Source organism: Podarcis muralis, chromosome 17, assembly GCF_964188315.1.
Source record: "Podarcis muralis chromosome 17, rPodMur119.hap1.1, whole genome shotgun sequence".
NCBI classification, from domain to species: domain Eukaryota; kingdom Metazoa; phylum Chordata; class Lepidosauria; order Squamata; family Lacertidae; genus Podarcis; species Podarcis muralis.
The window spans coordinates 36,411,923-36,433,276 of record NC_135671.1 but is presented as its reverse complement, the minus strand read 5'-3'; the positions used below and the strand labels follow the sequence as shown (position 1 = coordinate 36,433,276).

At 46.3% G+C, this 21,354-nt stretch overlaps 1 protein-coding gene across 1 annotated transcript in view; it reads right to left on the bottom strand.

Annotated features, from left to right (window-relative positions):
• Positions 1–20,501, bottom strand: part of TFE3 (transcription factor binding to IGHM enhancer 3) — a 33,604-nt gene extending 13,103 nt beyond the window's left edge. The window contains 2 exon segments of the mRNA XM_028711902.2: positions 5,483–5,596; positions 20,153–20,501. Coding sequence (XP_028567735.2) covers positions 5,483–5,596; positions 20,153–20,262 — 224 coding nt within the window. The 5' untranslated portion in view covers positions 20,263–20,501.
• Between the last annotated feature and the right edge of the window lie 853 nt (positions 20,502–21,354).

Here is a 21,354-nt window from a genome sequence, read left to right as displayed (position 1 = left end):
TTATTATTATTATTATTATTATAATAATAATTTGAGATTTCAACAAAGGCTAGAACCTCCAGATACTTTTTATATCAAAACCATCATTTTCAAGACAACCCTCGTCACAAGCGTGACAGATTTGGAACTAGACTTGATGATCTCATTCTAAATGCTTATTTTATATTTTTGTTTTTCATCTTTTAATTTGCCTGTTGTTATAAATGTTCTCTCTCATACACATTATAAAATGAAATAATAAAACTTTACAAAAAATAATAATAATAAAGATCACAAAGTCTAATTTCTTTCCAGTCTACAAAATACTAAGGCTTGTCTTCATTTCTGTTATTTAAAAAGAGGAGGTGGTAAGTAAGTAAGTTATGTGAGTGGAGACTGAACAAGTGCCAGGAGTTTCATTCTAGCTTTAAAAACTACACAGACAATTTATAAGAATGGGCTTTGTCTTATTGATTTTATTTATTTATTTATTGGACTTATTACCTGCCCTTGAACCCAGAAGTTCCCGAGGCAGCTGACAACATTTTCATTACAAAAGCAACAAATCAAATAAAACATAGAAACTTGTAAAACTTGTCATGAACCCACAACCCAGCAGAAGGGACTATAAATCAGTTCTATAAATCAGTCACCTCCACAGACCTGAACGAAAAAGTACATCTTGACTTGACGGTGACCTACTGACATGGGGGACCACCGTATGTCCAGTGGGAAAGAGTTCCACATCCAGAGTGCTGCAACAGAGACGGCCCTGAGCACAGAGGCTGATGAGGTCCGTTCAGCCCGGACACTGAGGTCCAGCTCCGAGGGCCTTCTGGCGGTTCCCTCACTGCGAGAAGTGAGGTTACAGGGAACCAGGCAGAGGGCCTTCTCGGTGGTGGCGCCTGCCCTGTGGAACGCCCTCCCATCAGATGTCAAGGGAATAAACAACTATCTGACTTTTAGAAGACACCTGAAGGCAGCCCTGCTTAGGGAAGTTTTTAATGTTTAACACTGTATTTTAATATTCAGTTGGAGCCACCCAGAGTGGCTGGGGAAACCCAGCCAGGTGGGTGGGATATATATAAATTATTATGAATTATTATTACAGTGATCCGTGCGAGATGCACATTCGCAACCTGCAGCATTCGCAACCCGCGTCTGCGCAGGTTGCGATTCAGCGCTTCTGCAAATGCACAAAGCGTGATTTAGCGCTTCTGCGCATGCGCAACTGCTGAAACCCGGAAGTAACCCATTCCGGTAATTCCGGGTTTCGGCAGTCCGCAACCCGAAAAAACGGAACCTGAAGCGGTTGTAACCCGAGGTATGACTGTATATTATTATGAATAAGCAGGCCACCTTTGCATATATAAATTAAACAAGTAATTGTGGGTGCCATTAAAGGATTGGACATTCCATTAACTATCCATACAGTAACAAAATAAATGAACAAGCTTGGCTGCTTTGATCATTGTGCTGGGAGTATGTCCTAATCCGTAACAGGGACAGAGTACAACATAACTGCAGCTGATCTGCAGATCATCGGACTGAAACACCCGGAAATGCAGGATGAGGTAGGAGAGCTTCACGAAAGAAAAAAAGGGCTGGGGGAGAGAGGGAGGAACATTTTCAGGCCCCCTTGGATGTGAGGAAGAAACTCAAAGATATGTGGTCAATTTCTGCTTAATAATTAGCCACAAGAACGGCAGATCCCTGTGATTAAGGGCCTATCTCCACTCACCGGTCATAGTCCTTTAACTGCAGCCCCCAACCCTTCTCCTCCAACACACCTAATCTCCCTGCATTGTTCTCCTTCCCTGCTCTGCAACCAATAACTCTGAATCTCTCTCTCTCTTTAAGCAGCCCCTGCCCACATCCTGCAAGGAAGAGGTTGTTAAAAAAATGGTCTACTGGTAAAAAAAAACACCACTATGCCAGTTGAAAAACTGTGGCATTCCCTCACCCTTGTTGTAAACAAAATATGCTCTTTTTCTCTCATGGGGTACCCAAAAGCCCATTTAGAATCCTTACACGGGTTCCCTATTGGTAGGAGAGAATAACAGAGGCCAACCAAATAATATTGAGAAGCAAAGCAGCTAGTAAGCCTGATCTTTATTGATCTGTTGCAACAGGGTGCTCCTTGGATGGAGGAGGACCAGAACCAAGGTGTGCCTGCCCTTATATAGACATTTTAAATTCCCTGCCCTGGAGCTCCAGACCACCCCTCCATACATCATACATACATCACAGAAAAGGCGGTCTATAACAGAAATTTGAATGTTGTTGTTTTTCCTGTCTCCCTGGTTATCTGATAATGCCTTGTCTGATTGCCTTTCCTGGTAATCTGTCACCCTTTGAAATGGTGATTACTAAATTCCTGTAACATTACTAAATTCCTGTAACGACCATGGAGAACCTGCAAAGGACTCTCTAAGGGCTCTTGTGTCCCCCATAAGGGAATAAGGGCAGAATTTTGTTTATTGCAGATTTTCGTTTATTACACTAGGAAGCTAGACTGTTGGTCATAGAATCCTAGAGTTGGAATAGACCACAAGGGCCATCGAGTCCAACCCCCTGCCAAGCAGGAAACACCATCAGAGCACTCCTGACATATGGTTGTCAAGCCTCTGCTTAAAGACCTCCAAAGAAGGAGACTCCACCACACTCCTTGGCAGCAAATTCCACTGTTGAACACCTAGCTCACTGTTGTCCACCTAGCTCACTGTTGTCTGCACTGACTGCAAACAGCTTTCGAGGGTTTCAGACATGACTCTACCTACTCCTAGCTCCACCTGGAGATGCCAGGGATTGATGTGGGAAATTCTGCATGCAAAACTGATGCTCTATGAGCCAGTTGCAGATCTTGTGCTCTGAGGAAATTTTTTTTAATTTTTTTTTTATTTAACAAATTTTATTACCAGCATACAATATCTTAAAACCACAAACAAACCAATAAAGAAAGAGGGGGGAAAAATAAAAATCACTAAACAACAAATACCAATACATAAATACATTCTCCAAAAGTACTGGTTCTTATCATATCCTATCATATCGTCGATCTGACTTCCCTCCACCACGATTTGAGCTATAACACATTAGTAACATTCTTGCAGTTCCTTTTTTCAACCGTTTTTTCACTTCACAGGTTCTATGTTATACCTACTGTTATTTTAATATTTCCTAAACTTTTTTCCATGTAAATTATAAATTTATTCCAATCATTAATGAATTTTTTATTACTCTGTTGCCTGTGCTCTGAGGAATTGGCTGCAGGAGACAGCCATAGGTTGGCAGAGAAGGGGAATTTCCCCCGTCTTGTTTGCTTCCCTCCCCGCTGTTTGCATTGCATCAGACGGCTGCCTGCCTCACTAAGTCCAAAGGTGAACATGGGTCAGAGAACAACAGCCAGCTTCTACAGTCAGTGCCTACCAAACCCAGACCAATTGACAGGCAATCCCCGACTTTTGCTGTTGCACACATGGGAAGCTCCATGCAAAATGGTTACCGCCTTTAAAAAAACCCAGAAGCCTTCCTTTGGGAATTATAGGGACAGAACTACCCAAACTGTATAGAAATATATTCATGTATGCGACTACAGCGGCAAGAATGCTACTTGCCCAAAAAATGGAAAGAAGTCCTAGTGCAAGAAGAATGGATACAAAAACTTATGGAATACGCAGAAATGGCAAAACTTACCGGAAAAATAAGAAATCAAGATAAACTTTTTATAAAAGAATGGAAATATTTATATTTACAAATAAACTGTAAACAGATAAGAACATTGGCAGGATTGTTGCAACAACCTGCAGTTTTATAAGAGTATATATTTAAAGGAGATGACTAAATGAGTAAATTAAGTTAATTTGGAATATACAGAAAATATAAAAAATAAATTTAAAGAACCGCAGGAAGAGGGGGAAGGAAGTCGAGTTTTGAAATGGTAAAATGACTGTAAAATTATTGAAATGTATAAAAAAGAAAATAAATAATAATACTGTAGTAGTAGTAGTAGTAGTAGTAGTAGTAGTAATAATAATAATAATAATAATAATAATAATAATAATAATAATAATAGAATGGTCGCTGCCTGTACACCATGCTCAGTGAGACGTTTGTACAGAGAGACTCATAAAGGAACAGAGGACATGGGGTCAGGATAGGAACCTCAGGGACAAAGTATAAGTCCATAATGCCAGGCCACCAAGGGAAAAGGGTTCCCTCATGTGTGCAAGGAAACATCCGGGATACAAATCCCTCACAACTGTTCCCAAGAACCATTTGGGGCCTTTATGAAAATCCAGTGTTTACCACGCTACACTGGAGAAAATGCCCAAGCAGTCTGAATTTAACTTCTGCTTCAAATAAGGAAGCTTCCTTCTAGGTCTCCTGAGCAAGGACAAAAAAATAAAATCCAGCTGTGTCAGCAGAAGTCTCGGCCATTTCCTAAATATGTGCATTCCCCTATACAGTGGTACCTTGGTTCTCAAACACCTGGAAGTGTTCCAGTTTTCGATCGTTTTTCGGAAGCCAAATGTCCGATGCGGCTGTCGGCTATTGTTTCTGGGGCACCTGCACCAATCAGAAGCTGTGCCTTGGTTTTCGAACATTTTGGAAGTCAAACAGACTTCCAGAACGGATTAAGTTTGGAGCTTTTGTTTTTGATATTTAATTTGAGCTTTTGTGGCTTTTTCGGTTAATTTGTTTTTGTGACTGTGTGGAACCCAGTCCAGCTACTGATGGATTGATTTTGTGGCTGTGGAAATGGATAAAAGCCCCCTATCCAAACAATGACTATCATCAGTGCAGGTAAGAAAAAAATATATTTTTTATCATCTACAATACCACCTTATTTATTTTATAGTACAGTACATTGATTACTGCTTTCATTTTATGGATCAATGGTCTCGTTAGATAGTAAAATTCAAGTTAAATTGCTGCTTTAGGGATTGTTGTTTTTAAAGTCTGGAGCGGATTAATCTGTTTTGCATTACTTTCTATGGGAAAGTGCGCCTTGGTTTTGGAACGCTTTGGTTTTGGAACGGATTAAGTTTGAGAACCAAGGCGCCACCATATTAGAATCTTCAGCAAGGGCAGCAATTCTGTCTGGAGACGTGGGCAAGAAACCATAGCTTAGCCTGACCTGACGTCATCTTGCCTCTTTTCCTCTCCCTAGGAGGCTGAAGTCCTTAAATGAGCCACCATGCTGCTCTAAGGATCATCAATGCAAAAATAATGGAGGCACCTACACATCCTTTTGCCCCAGGGAGGGGTAGCAGAAGCACCACAAGGATCCAAACGTGAGGAAACCTGGGAAAGGATAGTCCGTCTTTGTTTCCCTTATTCACTTGCGCAACAGCAGCAGATCAAGCAAATCATCCAGACTGACCTCAAGGTGATCTTGGGGTATTCGGAAAGCCTTCCCCTTCTCTCCCCGCCGCAGCCCAGAGGGCCTCCCCTCAAGCTTACAAGGCGGTTCAAAGATGGCGGCCCTCTGGCTCCTTACCTGACTCCAATGGGCTGGCTCTTCAGTTCGTAGAAGTTGTCACTGCTCAGCGAGAGGATATTCTCCAGGTCAATGTCAGCCACAATCCCAGACTCTGGAAGGAGGGAGTTGAAGCTGTTGGAAGAAAAATACAAAGGACACGGGGTCAGAAAGGCGAGTTCTCTTTGAACTGCAAGGGCTGTTATCTCGGACAACAGGCTGAGACACAGACCCAACTCAGCCTCTCTCTATACAGAGAAAAACATGCATTTAACCAGCTTTGCTGAGGAGGCAAGCTGTGCCCTTTTCTGGAGACATCTGACTTGTCCAGGGCCGTTCACAATCTTCACAGTGGACTACTGAAACATGCTCTACATGGAACTGACAAGAGGAAACATTCCTAACATTCAACAGGTGCAGAAATGCCACCACTGGACTGCTACCTGGACCAGGTCAGTCAGCGCATATTATTCCAGTCTTGTCCAATCTGCACTGATTGACTACTCATTTCCAGGTTTAAGTTAGGACACTGTTTGTATCTGGAAAGCTGCATTGTAAAAGTACATTAGGGACGGCCTTCTCTCAATATGCTCATCCCACTCACACCCACCTTGTGTCAATGCCAGTGGTCTGCTCTGTGTGTTCCTCACTGACGGAAATATAGCAGATTTCCAGAAAGAGCAGGGGCGCAGGGTCATGAAATCATAGAATAATAGTTGGAAGGTACCAGGGGGTCATCTAGTCCAACCCCCCAGCAATGCAGGGTCTTTTCAGTTGTGGCTCCAGACGGAGAGTGTTTTTAGATGCCCTGGCAAACATGGCTTTTCAGAGACCTCTCTACTGCTGCTGCAATGGACCTTTGTCTTTTTTTAAAAAGCCTGCCTGCTACATTTATTGTTTTGATGGACTGTGCCTTTTTATTTGCTGCACTCTCGCTGTATGTTTTGAGAACTGTTGTTCAAATTGTTCATATTCAGTCTTGGTAGCAAATGTAGATCTTTTGAGGAAGAAAGCCAGAATTCTTGTAGTAACAACTGTTCATGTAGCAGACGGGTGTTCTCCCAAACTGGTGCACCAAAGATGTTCTGAACTACCACTCCCCTGATCCTTGGCCTTGCCTGCTGGGGCTGATGGGAGTTGTAGTTCAAAACAACTGGAATGGGGAAAAGGCTATTGTAAGTACCGTATTTTTCGCTCTATAAGACGCACCAGACCACAAGACGCACCTAGTTTTTGGAGGAGGAAAACAAGAAAAAAAAATATTCTGAATCTCAGAAGCCAGAACAGCAAGAGGGATCGCTGCACAGTGAAAGCAGCAATCCCTCTTGCTGTTCTGGCTTCTGGGATAGCTGCGCAGTCTGCATTCGCTCCATAAGACGCACACACATTTCCCCTTACTTTTTAGGAGGGAAAAAGTGAGTCTTATAGAGCAAAAAATGCAGTATACCAACACTTGCAGTTTCTCTTGACTTGCTTGATGCCATCTTTTACTGCATGTCGCCCACCACAGTCGGCAGTGTAAGCTCAGGTTCCTCCCTTCCTTAAATCTCTGTAGAGTACAGCTTAGTCCTGTTTCACACAGCAAGGCTGAACCAATGGGAATGTGGAACGCCCACACCTAAGTCTGCGTGGCATACGACAGCAGCCACAATGGGACAGCGGCACAGAGATCACCTCCCAAAACCGACTTTATTGCAATTTATCAAGATGAGGCTGGAGCAGACAGAGGAGCAGCGATGCCAGGGCTGTGTGGGCATAACAGAAAGAGTGGAAGGGCTGTGTCAGTGTGTTCATATGGCCACAGCCCCATGGCTACCTGCCCTGCCCAGTGACGTTGGGAAGTATCTCCACAAGCTTTGCCCCACCACCCAGGCCCCTCCTGGTGCTGTGGGGATTAGAATGCTGAACGAGGACTTGGGAGACCCAGATTCAAATCACCACTCGGCTGTGAAGCTCACCAAAACAGAAAGGCTTTGGTGTGCCAAATATCAAGAAGCGAAAGAGACTTTCACGACTACGGACTGCACAGAATGTCATAATAAAAAGAAAGTAGCAGTATTGGGGCTGAACTTGGGAGAAAGGAGTGAGAATCCCACCCACAGAACTAAGAAACGTGGGGTTGTTGTGTTTGCAAACCCAGATATAGGGTTAGACCTGGCCTCTCCCAGCCACCTTGTCCCATCTTCCTAACAGGACTGCTTTTCTTCAACTCTAGCAGGGTTAACAGCTCCCCTAAAAAAATACCAATGGTGTATTTTAAAATTAAAAATTATCCACAGTGTTTCCAGCAATAACCTCTGGCCTTTCAATAAAGGACATTTCAGGTGTTCAAAAGAACATCCATGTACAGTACCTGAATCCTTGCGACAACCCTGCAGTGTTGGTCAGCAGTATCATCCCTAGATTTGGGGGGTGAGCTGGAGGTGGAGCTGTCTGCCTCAAGCCAGCTTCTTGTTCTCACAAATGTCACCCAGACACCCCTGAGAAGGCTGTAAGCAGGACCTGAGCTCAACAACATTTGTGATTCCTGGAAACTGGTATTCAGAGACAGACTGCCTTCAACAGTGAAGATGGAACATAGCCATTATTCATGGCTAATAGCCATTGATAGCATTCTCCTTCATAGAACCACAGGACTGTAGAGTTCTGTGCAGTAGAGTAACTTTACAGTTACAGAACTGTAAAGCTTCTAGCTTAAAGCTTTGGAGTTTCTGGCAAAGGGCAAGATTTCAGCCAGGGGCTTCTTGGCTCTGCCTCGTCATCCCTCAGCCTCTAGGTTCCCACTCCTTGTGGGATGCATGTACATGGCTGAACATCGCAATAACCGAGACGTGTGGCAGGCGGTTCCACCTACAGTGTAATCCTATGGCACCTTTTAAGACTGACAAATTCACAGGTAGTGCAAAATACAGCAGCCCGTTGCTTGACTGGGGCTAGCAGTATGGAGTATAATATATCATGCCAGTTTTGAAACAAAAAAAATTCCTTCCAGTAGCACCTTAAAGACCAACTAAGTTAGTTCTTGGTATGAGCTTTCGTGTGCATGCACGAAAACCAAGAACTAACTTAGTTGGTCTTTAAGGTGCTACTGGAAGGATTTTTTTTTGTTTTGACTATGGCAGACCAACACGGCTACCCATCTGTAACTGGAGTTTTGAAACAGTTACCCTGGGCTACCAGTGAGTTTCTCGGTTCAATCAGAAGTGCTGGTTCCCACCTACAAAAGCCCTAAAGAGCTTGGGACAAGGGTACTTAATGACCACCTGTTTCCACATGATGGTACCTACATACAGTGGTACCTCTGGTTAAGAACTTAATTCATTCCAGAGGTCCGTTCTTAACCTGAGGTACCACTTTAGCTAATGGGGCCTCCCGCTGCTGCCGCACAATTTCTGTTCTCACCCTGAGGTCAAGTTCTTAACCTGAGGTACTACTTCTGGGTTAGCGGAGTCTGTACCCGAAAGTGTTTGTAACCCAAGGTGTTTGCAACCCAAGGTACCACTGTACTTCAAAAGAGTAAACTAGAGGAGTTTGGTAACTCCACCAAGCTTGGCACAGATATGGAGTTGCCTTGCTTCCTAGGTTCCTCCTCAGTGTATACATTCCTATTCCAACACTACCATTGTTGTCCAACATGCATCTGATAGCACAGGGACTGTGAGAAGATCCATAAAGCACATCCAACACTGTACTTCATTAAGGGTGCTGGGAATTGTAGCTTGTGTGGAAAACTATAGTTCCCGGGACTCTGTGGGATAAGCCAAGTGCTTTGAAGGGGCATTGGATGGGCTTTCAATGTATGGTGTTGATCTGCCTTGCAGCGCCTTGGTTTGCAAAGTGCCTAATTCAATCCCCGCTGCCTGATACCTTGAAGATTTGGTGTCAGCATAGACCAGGGGTCTGCAACCTTTAAGACAAAAAGAGCCACTTGGACCCGTTTCCAAAGGGAAAAAAACCTGGGAGCTGCAAAACCATTGCGACATTTAAAGCATGCGCGCCGCTGCCCTCCGATCTGACAGCGGGCGGGAAGGTGACGTGGGGACGGTGCGTGACTAACGCACGCACCGCCCCCATGCGACGTCACAGCCAGTACAGCGCCCGCCACAGTGGGGAGTGTCGGGGCGCACAATGCGCCTCCTCCCCTCGCTAGTATCCGCCCCGGAGCCGCGGCAAAGGAGCCGCGGGTTGCAGACCCCTGGCATAGACGATATGGATGGATCCATGGATCCATGTTCTAGCTCTATATAAGGCAGGTTCTGATGCTTTAATAAGGATGCGGGCCCACATCGCAATGCATATATCAGTCTTTTTAACATTTATTAGCTGGCCTTCAGCCTTGGCTCTCAGAGCTACACACAATGTAGAATGCCAAATACAATAAAACAACAAACTGCAGCAGTAGATTAAAAGTCTGGATTGTTTGGTCTATAATGTCACTCCTGAAAGCACTACATAAACATTGAAGTATTCTTATTAGTCATGTACTACTTGTAAAATTGCTAGTCACAGACCACATACAAGGAATGAACTGCCTCAACTACACAAATAATTTCAACACAGGCAACCTGCATCAACACAGAGAACCACAGGCCATGCAGCGGTTCCTATGAACACACCCTGTCAACCTTCTGGACCAATAGGCAAATGACCCACAGCATTATCTCCTTCCCAAGTTTCATCTTACCCACTTGTGACAAGAACACTTTTTCTTTTCACACCTCCCATCAACATATATGCACCTCTAGCACAATGTCAAAAGTGTCTGCATTCCTGGAATAAAACGATCTGTACCTGGTCTGTGTAAGTAACCTCAAAAGTTAATCCCACTTGGATTGGGGGAGGAGAGAGAACTGGTACAGTACAGTATAGCATAAAATCTGGGGAAGAGGAACCTTCAGGTGCTGTTGTGTTAGAAACTCAGTGTTAGAAACTCAGATATATAAACTAATCACCAAATGGCATTTTAAACCTAGGTTACAGTCGCCATAACAGAATCTGGAGGTGCTTTGGGGGGGGGGTGAGATTTATTATTATTCATTTAATTTCTATTGTTTTGTACTTTTAAGAAAAAAATATCAAAGTGGTTTACAACACGTTAAAACATCAAATAAAACAAGACAGAATAAAACAAATTCAAGCTTCAAGGAAAACAGTTAAGATCCTTCTCTAAGGGATGTTTGGCTTTCCCCATATTTATTTACCTACTTTATTTTATAGAACTGCCCCATAGCAGAAGTACTCTAGGAAGCCAGGGTGGCCCCCAGATGTTGTTGGACTACAACTCCCATCATCCCTGAACTCTGGCCTTGCTAGCTAGGGGTGATGGGAGTTGTAGTCCAACAACATCTGGGAACCCACAGGTTGAGAAAGGCTGGGTTAGAGTGTCGGAGGAGGACCTGGGAGATCAGGGTTCAAATCCCCACTCCGACATGAAGCTCACTAGATGACCGTGGGCCAGTCAGTCTCTCAACCTACCTCACAGTGTTGTTTTGGGGATTAACTGAGGAGGGGAGTGAACCATGTACTCCATGGAGAAAATGGTGGGGTATATATGCAATAGATAAGCTCTTCTGCTTAAGAAAGTTGGAGGGGGAAGCCAGATGGAGATGTCAGTCACCATTGGACCCGCACCAGTCACAAAATGTGCCTGGGGGTTTTCAAAAACAATGCTGTTCTCTCTTTAGACCCAGCCAACATGGCCAATGGTTAGAGACAGTGGGGGGTGTAGTCCAACACCATCTAAAGGGCCACAGACTGGCCCTTCCTAGTGTAGTGGTTTGAGAAGCCCATGAACTGGGAGATGGGCTTCTCCAGTTCAAGATCTGAGCTCAGCCATGAAAGCACCAGGCCTTCGGCTAATCAGTACTCTCAACCACAGGTCCCTGTCTGCAGTACTGAAGGAATAACACTGTCTCATCCCATAGGATTGTTGCTTACAGCAATACAGTGGTGCCTCGCAAGACGAAAATAATCCGTTCCACAAGTCTCTTTGTCTAGCGGTTTATAGCGGCTTAGCGGCTTTAGAAAAAGGGGGGGGGAGCAAAAAAAATCGCAAGACTCGCAAGAAGTTTTCGTCTTGCAAGCAAGCCCATAGGGAAAATCGTCTTGCGAAGCAACTAAAAAACTGAAAACCCTTTCGTCTAGCGGGTTTTTCGTCTTGCGAGGCATTCGTCTTGCGGGGCACCACTGTAAAGATTTTTCAATATATACAGCATCATCAGTGCACTGAGTATGTGAAGCACTCTTTGCACCTGAATTTGCTGTACAGTGTAAATAAATATCAGCTATTATTAGAGCTGAAATGCTTAATTAGCTAATCAGCTTGATCAATCAGTTAGAAGTACTCTGATTAAAAACATGGCCCCTAAAGAAGAGCAGGGTTTAAAATTTTTTTTAAAGGGAATTGATTTTCTATTTAAAATTCTAGACTTAGCGGCATAATCGTATAAATGTTTACATGGAAGAATGTCCCACTGCGGCTGGGGGATTTACTCCCCAGAAAGTGCCTATAGGATTGCACCCCTGAAGCATTGATACCACATTCCAAACCAACATAGAAGCCATTACTCCAGACAACACACTATTTCTGACTCCCTAGTCTTATCTCCTCCTGTGATGAGGCTGCATTTTAATGTTTCAATGTTTTCAAGTTGTATTCTAATCTTGTTTTTAAATTGTATTCATTCAACTTGTTTTTATAATTGCTTGTTAGCTGCCCTGAGCCCGGCCTTGGCTGGGGAGGGCGGAGTATAAATAATTTTTTTTATTATTATTAATATTATTATCTATCCACAGTCGCTACCATGGCCTTCCAAAACCACCTTTCCACAATTCCCCTTGCGCACCATTCACACAAGACATAGCTCCAGTTGCTGCTCTTCTATCTATGACGTACCATAATTTTTGCTCTATAAGACTCACTTTTTCCCTCCTAAAAAGTAAGGGGAAATGTGTGTGCGTCTTATGGAGCGAATGCAGGCTGTGCAGCTATCCCAGAAGCCAGAACAGCAAGAGGGGTTGCTGCTTTCACTGCGCAGCGATCCCTCTTGCTGTTCTGGCTTCTGAGATTCAGAATATTTTTTTCCTTGTTTTCCACCTCCAAAAACTAGGTGCGTCTTGTGGTCTGGTGCGTCTTATAGAGCGAAAAATATGGTACATTCTGTGGGGCAGGTGCGAAAGCATTTGAACAGCAACATAAAGGAAATCCTCAGGGTTATCCGCACCGGAAATGTTGGGCTGTAATCAATTTATGAGCACACTAGACAATCCAACAGCAACAAAACACTTAACCTGATTTTAAAACCTGCAACCTGGGATTAGCCCCTCCATTTCAATTAGAACTTTGCTTTTGATTAAGTGTGTGGATGGATCAGTCATGCAACTTTTGGGCAAAGATATTCACGACTGGCTTTAGACAATATCAGCAATTAGGGATGCAAGCTGTCAGTAGAAGATTCATCAACTACAGCTGTTGCAGTGTTTATTTTTACAGCAATAAACACTGCTGTTACCAAAGAATTGGGGGGGGGGGGGATAGAATAGAAGGAAGTTTGTGCTCACAATGAATGGTGGTGGTTGTTTTTTTTCAGCTGTTGTAACACGAGCAGCCTTCCTGAACCTGATGCCCTGCAGATGTTGGACTCCAATTCCCATCAGCCCCAGTCAGCACACCCAATAGTCAAGGAATATGGGAGTTGCAAGCCTACAACATCTGGCGATCATTAGGCTGAGAAAGGCTATTGTATGTCCACTTCAGACTTCCTCCAATATATATTCCCACCACTGCCACAAAAAACACCATCTATGATGAGGTTTGGTAATATGTACATCAGGCATAGGCAAACTCCGGCCCTCCAGATGTTTGGGACTACAATTCCCGTCATCCCTGACCACTGGTCCTGTTAGCTAGGGATGATGGGAATTGTAGTCCCAAACCTCTGGAGGGCTAGAGTTTGCCTATGCCTGATGTACATCAAACTTACCAACCAAACAACTTGTTAAAAAGCCAGTAATTAATCAACTAAAATTCTTTAATCAGCTGACAGCATTTATATAGCACGTTTCAGCAGCCTAAACAATTCATCTAAATTGGTGTTTCCCAAACTTGGGTCCCCAGCTGTTTTTGGACGACAACTCCCATCATCCCTCGCTGGCAAGACCAGTGGTCAAGGATGATGGGAATTGTAGTCCAAAAACCGCTGGCGACCTAAGTTTGCAAAACACTGATAAACATTATTTCTGTGCACTCCTGCAAAGGTCAGTATTATTAGCACCATATGGCAGACGGGAGACAAGCACACCAATTCTATAAATATCTACTCAGAGGTAAGTCCCAGTGAGTTCAATGGCACTTTCAGATTGTGTTAGGTGCTGCAAAGCTGCAATCCTATACAGTGGTACCTTGGTTCTCGAACGGCTTAGTGGTCGAACAGATCGGCCCCTGAACACCACAAACCCAGAAGTAAGTGTTCCGGTTTGTGAACGTTTTTCGGAAGCTGAATGTCCGATGCTGCTTCCGCTTGAGTGCAGGAAGCTCCTGTAGCCAATCGGAAGCCTTGCCTTGGTTTTCAAACGGTTTCAGGAGTCGAACAGACTCCCGGGAATGGATTAATAATAATAATAATAATTTATTATTTATTATTTATACCCTGCCCATCTGGCTGGGCTTCCCCAGCCACTCTGGGCGGCTTCCAACAAAATATTAAAATACAATAATGCATCAAACATTAAAAGCTTCCCTAAACAGGGCTGCCTTCAGATGTCTTCTAAAAGTCTGGTAGTTGTTGTTCTCTTTGATATCTGGTGGGAGGGAGTTCCACAGGGCAGGTGCCACTACCGAAAAGGCCCTCTGCCTAGTTCCCTGTAACTTGATTAGTTTGAGATTAAGTTTGAGAGCCAACGTGTAAATAAACCCCACTGACCCTGGCGGGCATTACTTCTCAATAAAAGCCACAGGATTGCACCAGGCGGCCACTTAGTGAAGGGGCTGAGAACCGGTGGCCCTGCAGACGTTTTTGGCCATGGCTGATGGGACTCCTGCTACCTCTACGGGTCACGAGGTTCCTCATCTCTGCACTGAATGACTTCTCAGGAGCAAAGATGAGATTTGAAGTGTGGACGTCCCAGCAGCTCCTCTTCCCAGAAACTGCGCTGCCCAGCTCTGTGTAGAGGAGTTACGAAACCTCCCCACCAATCTCCTTCAAGTGGACTAGCAACTTCCGACAAAAAAGCCAACTCTCTCACTCTCTTGACACGAACCGGGGGAGGGACGGGGAGTGGCAAAAAACTTCCTGCAATCTTTGGCTGGGCTCCAAACTCGCTGAACGAGATGGGATTCATTTCGAACTTGGGACTGTTGGGGGCGCACATTTAAAATATATATATATCTGGATCTCAAATGTCACGTTATGTCTTTTGCTTTGCTTTGCTTCGACCTGTCGTTATTTGGGTCCATTGATGCGCGAGGGGGCTGTGTTTATAAGAAGCTGCGAGAGGAGATCGCTATGCCGGCTGGTTTTGCGTAAAAGCGCATTTCTGGAAAATAAACCCCAGCCCACAACTCCACCTCTTCTCTTCCCCCCCCCAAAAAAACACACACCCCCAACCAGGTCAGACGATGTTGGGAAGGAGGGGGGCGTTGCTGGGAGTTTCCTAAGCCCGTGAGAACTAGGATCGGGCCCGGATCTCGCTCACCTCCTCCTCCTCCTCCTCCCTTGCCGGCGTCTTTTCCCCAGATGGCCACGGGCTGCTCCTCCACCAGCTCCCCGCCGGCGCCGCGATCCTTCGCTTCCCTGCCCCACTTTAGGCCTCTGCCCAGGGCTGGCGGCGGCGGCGGCTGCATTTCCTGGTGCGGGCCATTTTGGAGAAGCATTTTAACCCGGCATCCCCGGCTGCGTGGGGAGGAGGGGAGCGCAAACGCAGAGCCCGCCCTGGGTGTGTGTGTGTCTTGCACGCACACGCGCAGCGCCTTCTCCACCAGAAGCCCCGGCTGCTTTCCCGCGAAGGGAGCCCCTTCCCCACCCCCGATCTCCCTTTATCTCTCCCCCAATCCACACGAGCAAACGCAATCCGTGTGGCGCATCAGCAAACGCGCCCTCGTTTGGAAGCTATTAATAGCGAGCCCGGGAGCGCAAGCGGCTCGGCAGTGCGCCCCGCTGGCCGCCAGGGGGCGGCAGGGAGGCTTCATTCCAATCCCCCAAGGGGCCCCCGCCCTTTCCTCCGGGGGAGGGGGGGGAGGGACTGCTTAAAGGGGCCGCGCCTGGATTCTTCAATCTGGTTACTATAGGTCTTCTTCGTTTGCTGCGTTGTCGCCGCACCCTGAGCAGAGAAACGAGTTGCAGGCATGGGAAGGATTGTATCGGAGGCAAGATTTTAAACAGACCAGTCTCTGTTATGTCTTGTAAATTTATCATAATATTTTACTTTTGTATTTTGAACACGGTTTCTCAAAGCTCAAACTGATAAAAAAAACAAACACATGCTCTCAACGATGTTGCAAAAGAGACTAGTTGGCTTGGCAACTGTATCAGCTAAACATCTCCAGGCACCAGCGCTGGACCAGAAGGAACCAGCGACAAAACTTGCAAAGCAGAAGGCACAAAAAGTGAGGTTTTGATGCGCCTGAAATTGAAACTTAATTTTTAACATCACAATTCGCAGGATTCTTCAAAGTGATTTGCGTGCTGAAACATTTTCTTTTGCATTTGAGAAAGATCATCACCCAGTGCGCCATGTGGCTGAAATAAGACAAGGGGGGCCTGCAACAAAATGTTGCAGTGTGTCTCCCTCTCCTTAAGGTGAGGACTCCAGCCAGCCTGGAAGGAACAGAAGCCCCATGGGCAGGAGGGAAGCAGATACCTTTGCTTGACCACCCCACAAGCTGCCTCCTGCTGTGCTACATAGCTACCCTCAGCAGAAGAATTCCCTCTCCCACCCAATCCTTCCTTCTGTAATATCACTCTATAATACAGGCAAGGAGTTTAAATGTCACATCACTCCACAATCCTGATTCCCGCTTCTGAAGCTTACTCTAAGGGATATGATTTAATTCCCCTTTTTCTTTCCCCTCCCAAGCTCCAATCTTTCCCTCATCTCCACAACCGGTACCTCAACATTTTATACATCCTGGAAACTCACAAGTCCTTGTCAGGCCATTTTGAGGGGTGTTATGGTTTAAATTTACAAATTTATATACTTTTGTATACCTAGGGCAGGTGTAGGGAACCTTTGAGCCACTAGATATTGCTGAACTACAACTCCCAACATCCCTGGTCATCAGTCATACTGGTTGGGGCTGATGGGAGTTGTAGTTCAGCAAACATCTGAAGGGGGAAAGGTTCCCCACATCTCACCTTGGCAGTATGTAGAAGCTACTAGCTTCTTTTGTGTTGCTCTGTTTCACTTCCAGTTGATAGTGAACTTAGTGGCTGAGTGCCTATTAGAAGGAATGACAATACATTAAAATAATATAGTATTATCCCTGTTTTGCAGATGGGACAAACTGGATCTGAGAGAATGACTCACTAAGCCCAATCCAGAGCTGTATCTATGGGGGGGGGAGCCTTCTTTGTCCAGAGGGGCGCTGTTGAGGCTCCCAGCCTATTTGTGTGCATACAGAGATGCCAAACTGGGTCTTTGACCCGGGTGAAATAAAGCCTGGTTTCACCCCTGCCCAACCCTAACCATGTCTAGGTAAAGGTAAAGGGACTCCTGACCATTAGGTCCAGTCGTGACTGACTCTGGGGTTGTGGCGCTCATCTCACTTTACTGGCCAAGGGAGCCGGTGTACAGCTTCTGGGTCATGTGGCCAGCATGACTAAGCCACTTCTGGCGAACCAGAGCAGCGCACAGAAACGCCGTTTACCTTCCCTCCAGAACGGTACCTATTTATCTACTTGCACTTTGACATGCTTTCAAACTGCTAGGTTGGCAGGAGCAGGGACCGAACAACGGGAGCTCACCCCGTCGCGGGGATTCGAACCACTGACCTTCTGATCGGCAAGTCCTAGGCTCTGTGGTTTAACCCACAGCACCACCTGCGTCCTTGTCTACTCAGAAGCAAATCCTACTGAATCAAATGGGGCTTTATTCCAAATGAATGGGGTTAGGATTGCAACCAAAGTCTGTGAGAAAGGTAAGACCTGAACCCGAGTCTCGCAAGGCCACATCCAACTGCCCATACCTTACGAGCCACAAATGTATCTACTCTTAAGTCCACAGTTTCCCCACTCACCTCCCCAGACATATTTCAGGCATAATGTGGGTAAACTACTGGGGTTTATCCAAAGGTGGCCCCGGAATTTGTCTTCCCACCTGGCCAATGGTCTGGGATGTAGCCAATGGAAGCTGTAGTCGAGCAATACACGTGTCTTTTAACCCTGATGGCTATATTCTAGCCATAGCTGTCAACTTTCAGATTTGAAAATAAGGGACCAGCAGCCTCGAAAATAAGGGATCAGCAGCCTCACCTGTCCCGGGGACAGTCTATGGGATATCTAACAATCCGGGATAGCAGCGGGAAGCAGCGGGAAACGGAGCTGGAATAAGGGAATTTCCCGCAAAAAAAGGGAAGGTTGACAGCCATGATTCTAGCTCTACTGGAGGGAGGGAAAATGCAGTTGCACTCAAATCCTGTTTCTGAGCTTCTTCCCCAGGCTGGGGAAGTCCTGCTGGCCTAGATTGGAGCTTCGCCTGATCCAGCAGGGCTTTGGCATTCTTATGTTCTTGAGGACCAGAGGTTCCCCATCCCTGCCCTGATCAACAGAGACCACTATCCCGTTCCCCACATCATTGTCAGACTTGCGTCTCAAAGGTCCATCATCTACATTTGTTGTTTTTCCAAAGCCCAGTGAGCCAAGAGTGCACATCTCAGCAAAAGTCCAGCTCTCGAGTCTGAGGCAGGGGGCCTGGGGGCTGGGGGCAGGGAGAACGGAGCAGAAATGGGAATTTGAACGACAGTCAACAAGAGAGCCCAAGGCTGGCACTGATCGGTTCGCAGGTAAAAGTTGAGATCAGCAGAAAGTTTTTGCAGAAAAGGGAAGAATTGGGAGCTAACTGCACCCAGAGAGGCACTGCTGTCAGCAAAACAGGAGGAAAATGAGTCACTGACTGAGCTACTTCTCTCTCCTCCCGCCCCCCAGACACACACCACGAACACACAGATAATCTGCAAATTCAAACCACGGGCTGGGAAAACACCAGGAGCCGGCAGGACACAGAGCTTTTGTGTCCCTGTTCCAAACCCGAGAGGCCTGGATTTTGCAGGGGAATTCCTATTCCCTTAAGGGGTTTGGTCTAGGTCTTCTGTTTTCATTTTCATTGGGGTTATATAGTTAACCCTAGGTCATGAAAGTCCAGCCTCAGCTGGGTGAGAGGTGGTAAGAGACATGCTTTTGGCACATGCTCAGAGACACCTCCTTTCCACTCTTCTTCCTAAGGCCCAGGCTTCTGACATTAGAACCAGCTCTCTGTGCTTAACCCAGGTGAGCCCACATTCGGATGAAAAGCAGTTTCACATGCCGTGCGCTGCAAGGAGGGAAATAAAATAAAGGTAGCACAGTTCCTAAACCCAGCTGGTCTACAGCTAAAGTGTCTTAAACTGAAAACAGGAAAGTATTATCGACTGCATATAGGCCTCCAAGCAGGGTTCAAAACTCCCATTTTTCTAGGCGCATTTTGCGACAGGGAATTTCATTAGTGCGAGGAGTTTTTAAGCTCTGGGCGCAGTACTGAGCCTAAGATTTCAGATTAAAACTGCAGAGGGGAAGGAAAGGAGTACAGAGGTAGCTCGGGTTAAGTACTTAATTCGTTCTGGAGGTCCTTACTTAACCTGAAACTGTTCTTAACCTGAAGCACCACTTTAGCTAATGGGGCCTCCCGCTGCCGCCACACCACCAGAGCATGATTTCTGTTCTCATCCTGAAGCAAAGTTCTTAACCCAAGGTACTATTTCTGGGTTAGCGAAGTTTCTAACCTGAAGCATCTGTAACCCGAGGTACCACTGTACCTTTTTCTGCCTCCCCACTTCCAGCTACTCTCTGAAGACTGGAGAAGAGACCCTCTTAAGAATATATTGGGGGGGGGGCAAGGGAAGGACTAGACCATATGAAAAATGAACATATTTTAGCTGCAGTTCATTCATTTTCAGCTTGGTATTCTCGTTTTAAAAAAGTGCACCTAGACAGTCTGTTGTTGCGCCCACAACCTAGAAAGTTTAACGTGCCATTTAGCTCCTAGCTTTCATATCTCAGTTTCTAACACTGCCTCCAAGACACTTACAAAAGCCCTAACCAATAAACAACACTTCCTCTTCTATAGTGGGGGGAGAGAGAGAGAAGAAAAAAATCACAGACCCCGATTCCCAATAACGCCAGTGCTCCAGGAGTCACTTCTGACCCTGTGCACAAGAGCAGAGTTCTCTTTTTTTCACGCCGCTCCATTCACACGTCGGGGGCCAACTGGACCGCGACAGCGAACACGCGTCGGGCCTCTCCCCACGAGTCGTCCCGTCCGCGCGCCTTGGAACGCTAGCCTAGCGGGAAACGCAGCCGGCCTTTCTTGCACGGGGATTCACAAGTGCCGTTGCACGGATAAGTGATCCGGGAGGCGACTCGGATTCCCCAGGGGCGCCTGCCGAAGATGCCCCGCCCGATCCTCTTCCCGATCCTAAGTGCGCAGGGGGCGCCTTCTCACCTGAGCAGCTGGAGCGCGTCCGTGGATCGCGGGTCTTCCACGAGGACGTAGACCGTGGCGGGGGGCGGCTCCGGGTTGGGGGGCCTCTCGCTCGTGTCATGGGACATCATTCCCCCGCCCCCCCCTGACTGGAGCCCCCCCCCGGTAGATAATCTGGGGCTCCCGGCGGCTAATGCGGGGAGAGGCGCTCCGGATCCAAGTTGGGGAGAAGGGCGCAGAAGCGATTCGGGCCGAAGAGCTGCGGGTGGGTGGCGGGTTCAAGAGACCCGTCTCCTCCCAGCGCGGGAGAAAAACATCCAGTCGGAGTGTTGCTTCATTTTCCGGCTGGAGAGGGAGCAAGCGGGGGGAGATCTCCACGGGAAATGACATCAGACTGGGATCCTCCCCCGGGTGGAGCTGGGATCGGAGGCGATCACTTCGCCGAGGCGAAGCGACGGGGTCTTAAAATTGGTCGGCGCTCAGCTGGGACGTGGGTTGGGATCGCTGGCAAGCGTGCCTCTGAGCATGTGCAGAATGATCGCCGCCGCGGATGACTGAGATTGCAGGTCCGAGTCCGGCTTGTCAACTTGCGCCCTTGAACCTCACATTTTTAGACGGATGGGCCACCTGCATGATGTTGCCAACTGGGGGGGAAGGTTAGGTCTCCCTAAGGCAACCGATAGCTGAGATTTGTGAGATAAACATCGAGGTAAATAGATTCCAGGGTCCGGATCTGATCTGGTGATCTCCCAAAGGAAATTGCAATACTCTTCCCGTCCTGTATTAATTTGGCTATCAGCTAAGACCCTGTTCCAACCTTGCATGTCTGAATTTGCTAAATTTCTGTCGTTACTCACGGTTATCATATTTTATTCATTCCTTCGCAAGAGCACATAAATTATTGAAGAGATTTGTTATACCGACAAATATGACAATATTGTCATCAGAGAATCAGGCCATCGATTCCCGCATTGCAGCGGGGTTGGACTAGATGACCTTTGGCTCCCTTCCAACTCTTAAGAGTCTATGATTCTATAAATCAGTGGGTTTCATTACCACAGGTAACAGTTGCTGTCTCACATTCTCTTCTGTCTTGTCCCTTTCCCAGCAGACAATATAAAGCTGCCATACATATAAGGAAAGAATCTACGAAATCTCATAAATACCAACAAAATAGATATTATTTGTTGTCGTTATCTTCCAAATCTTCCTTATACTGCAGT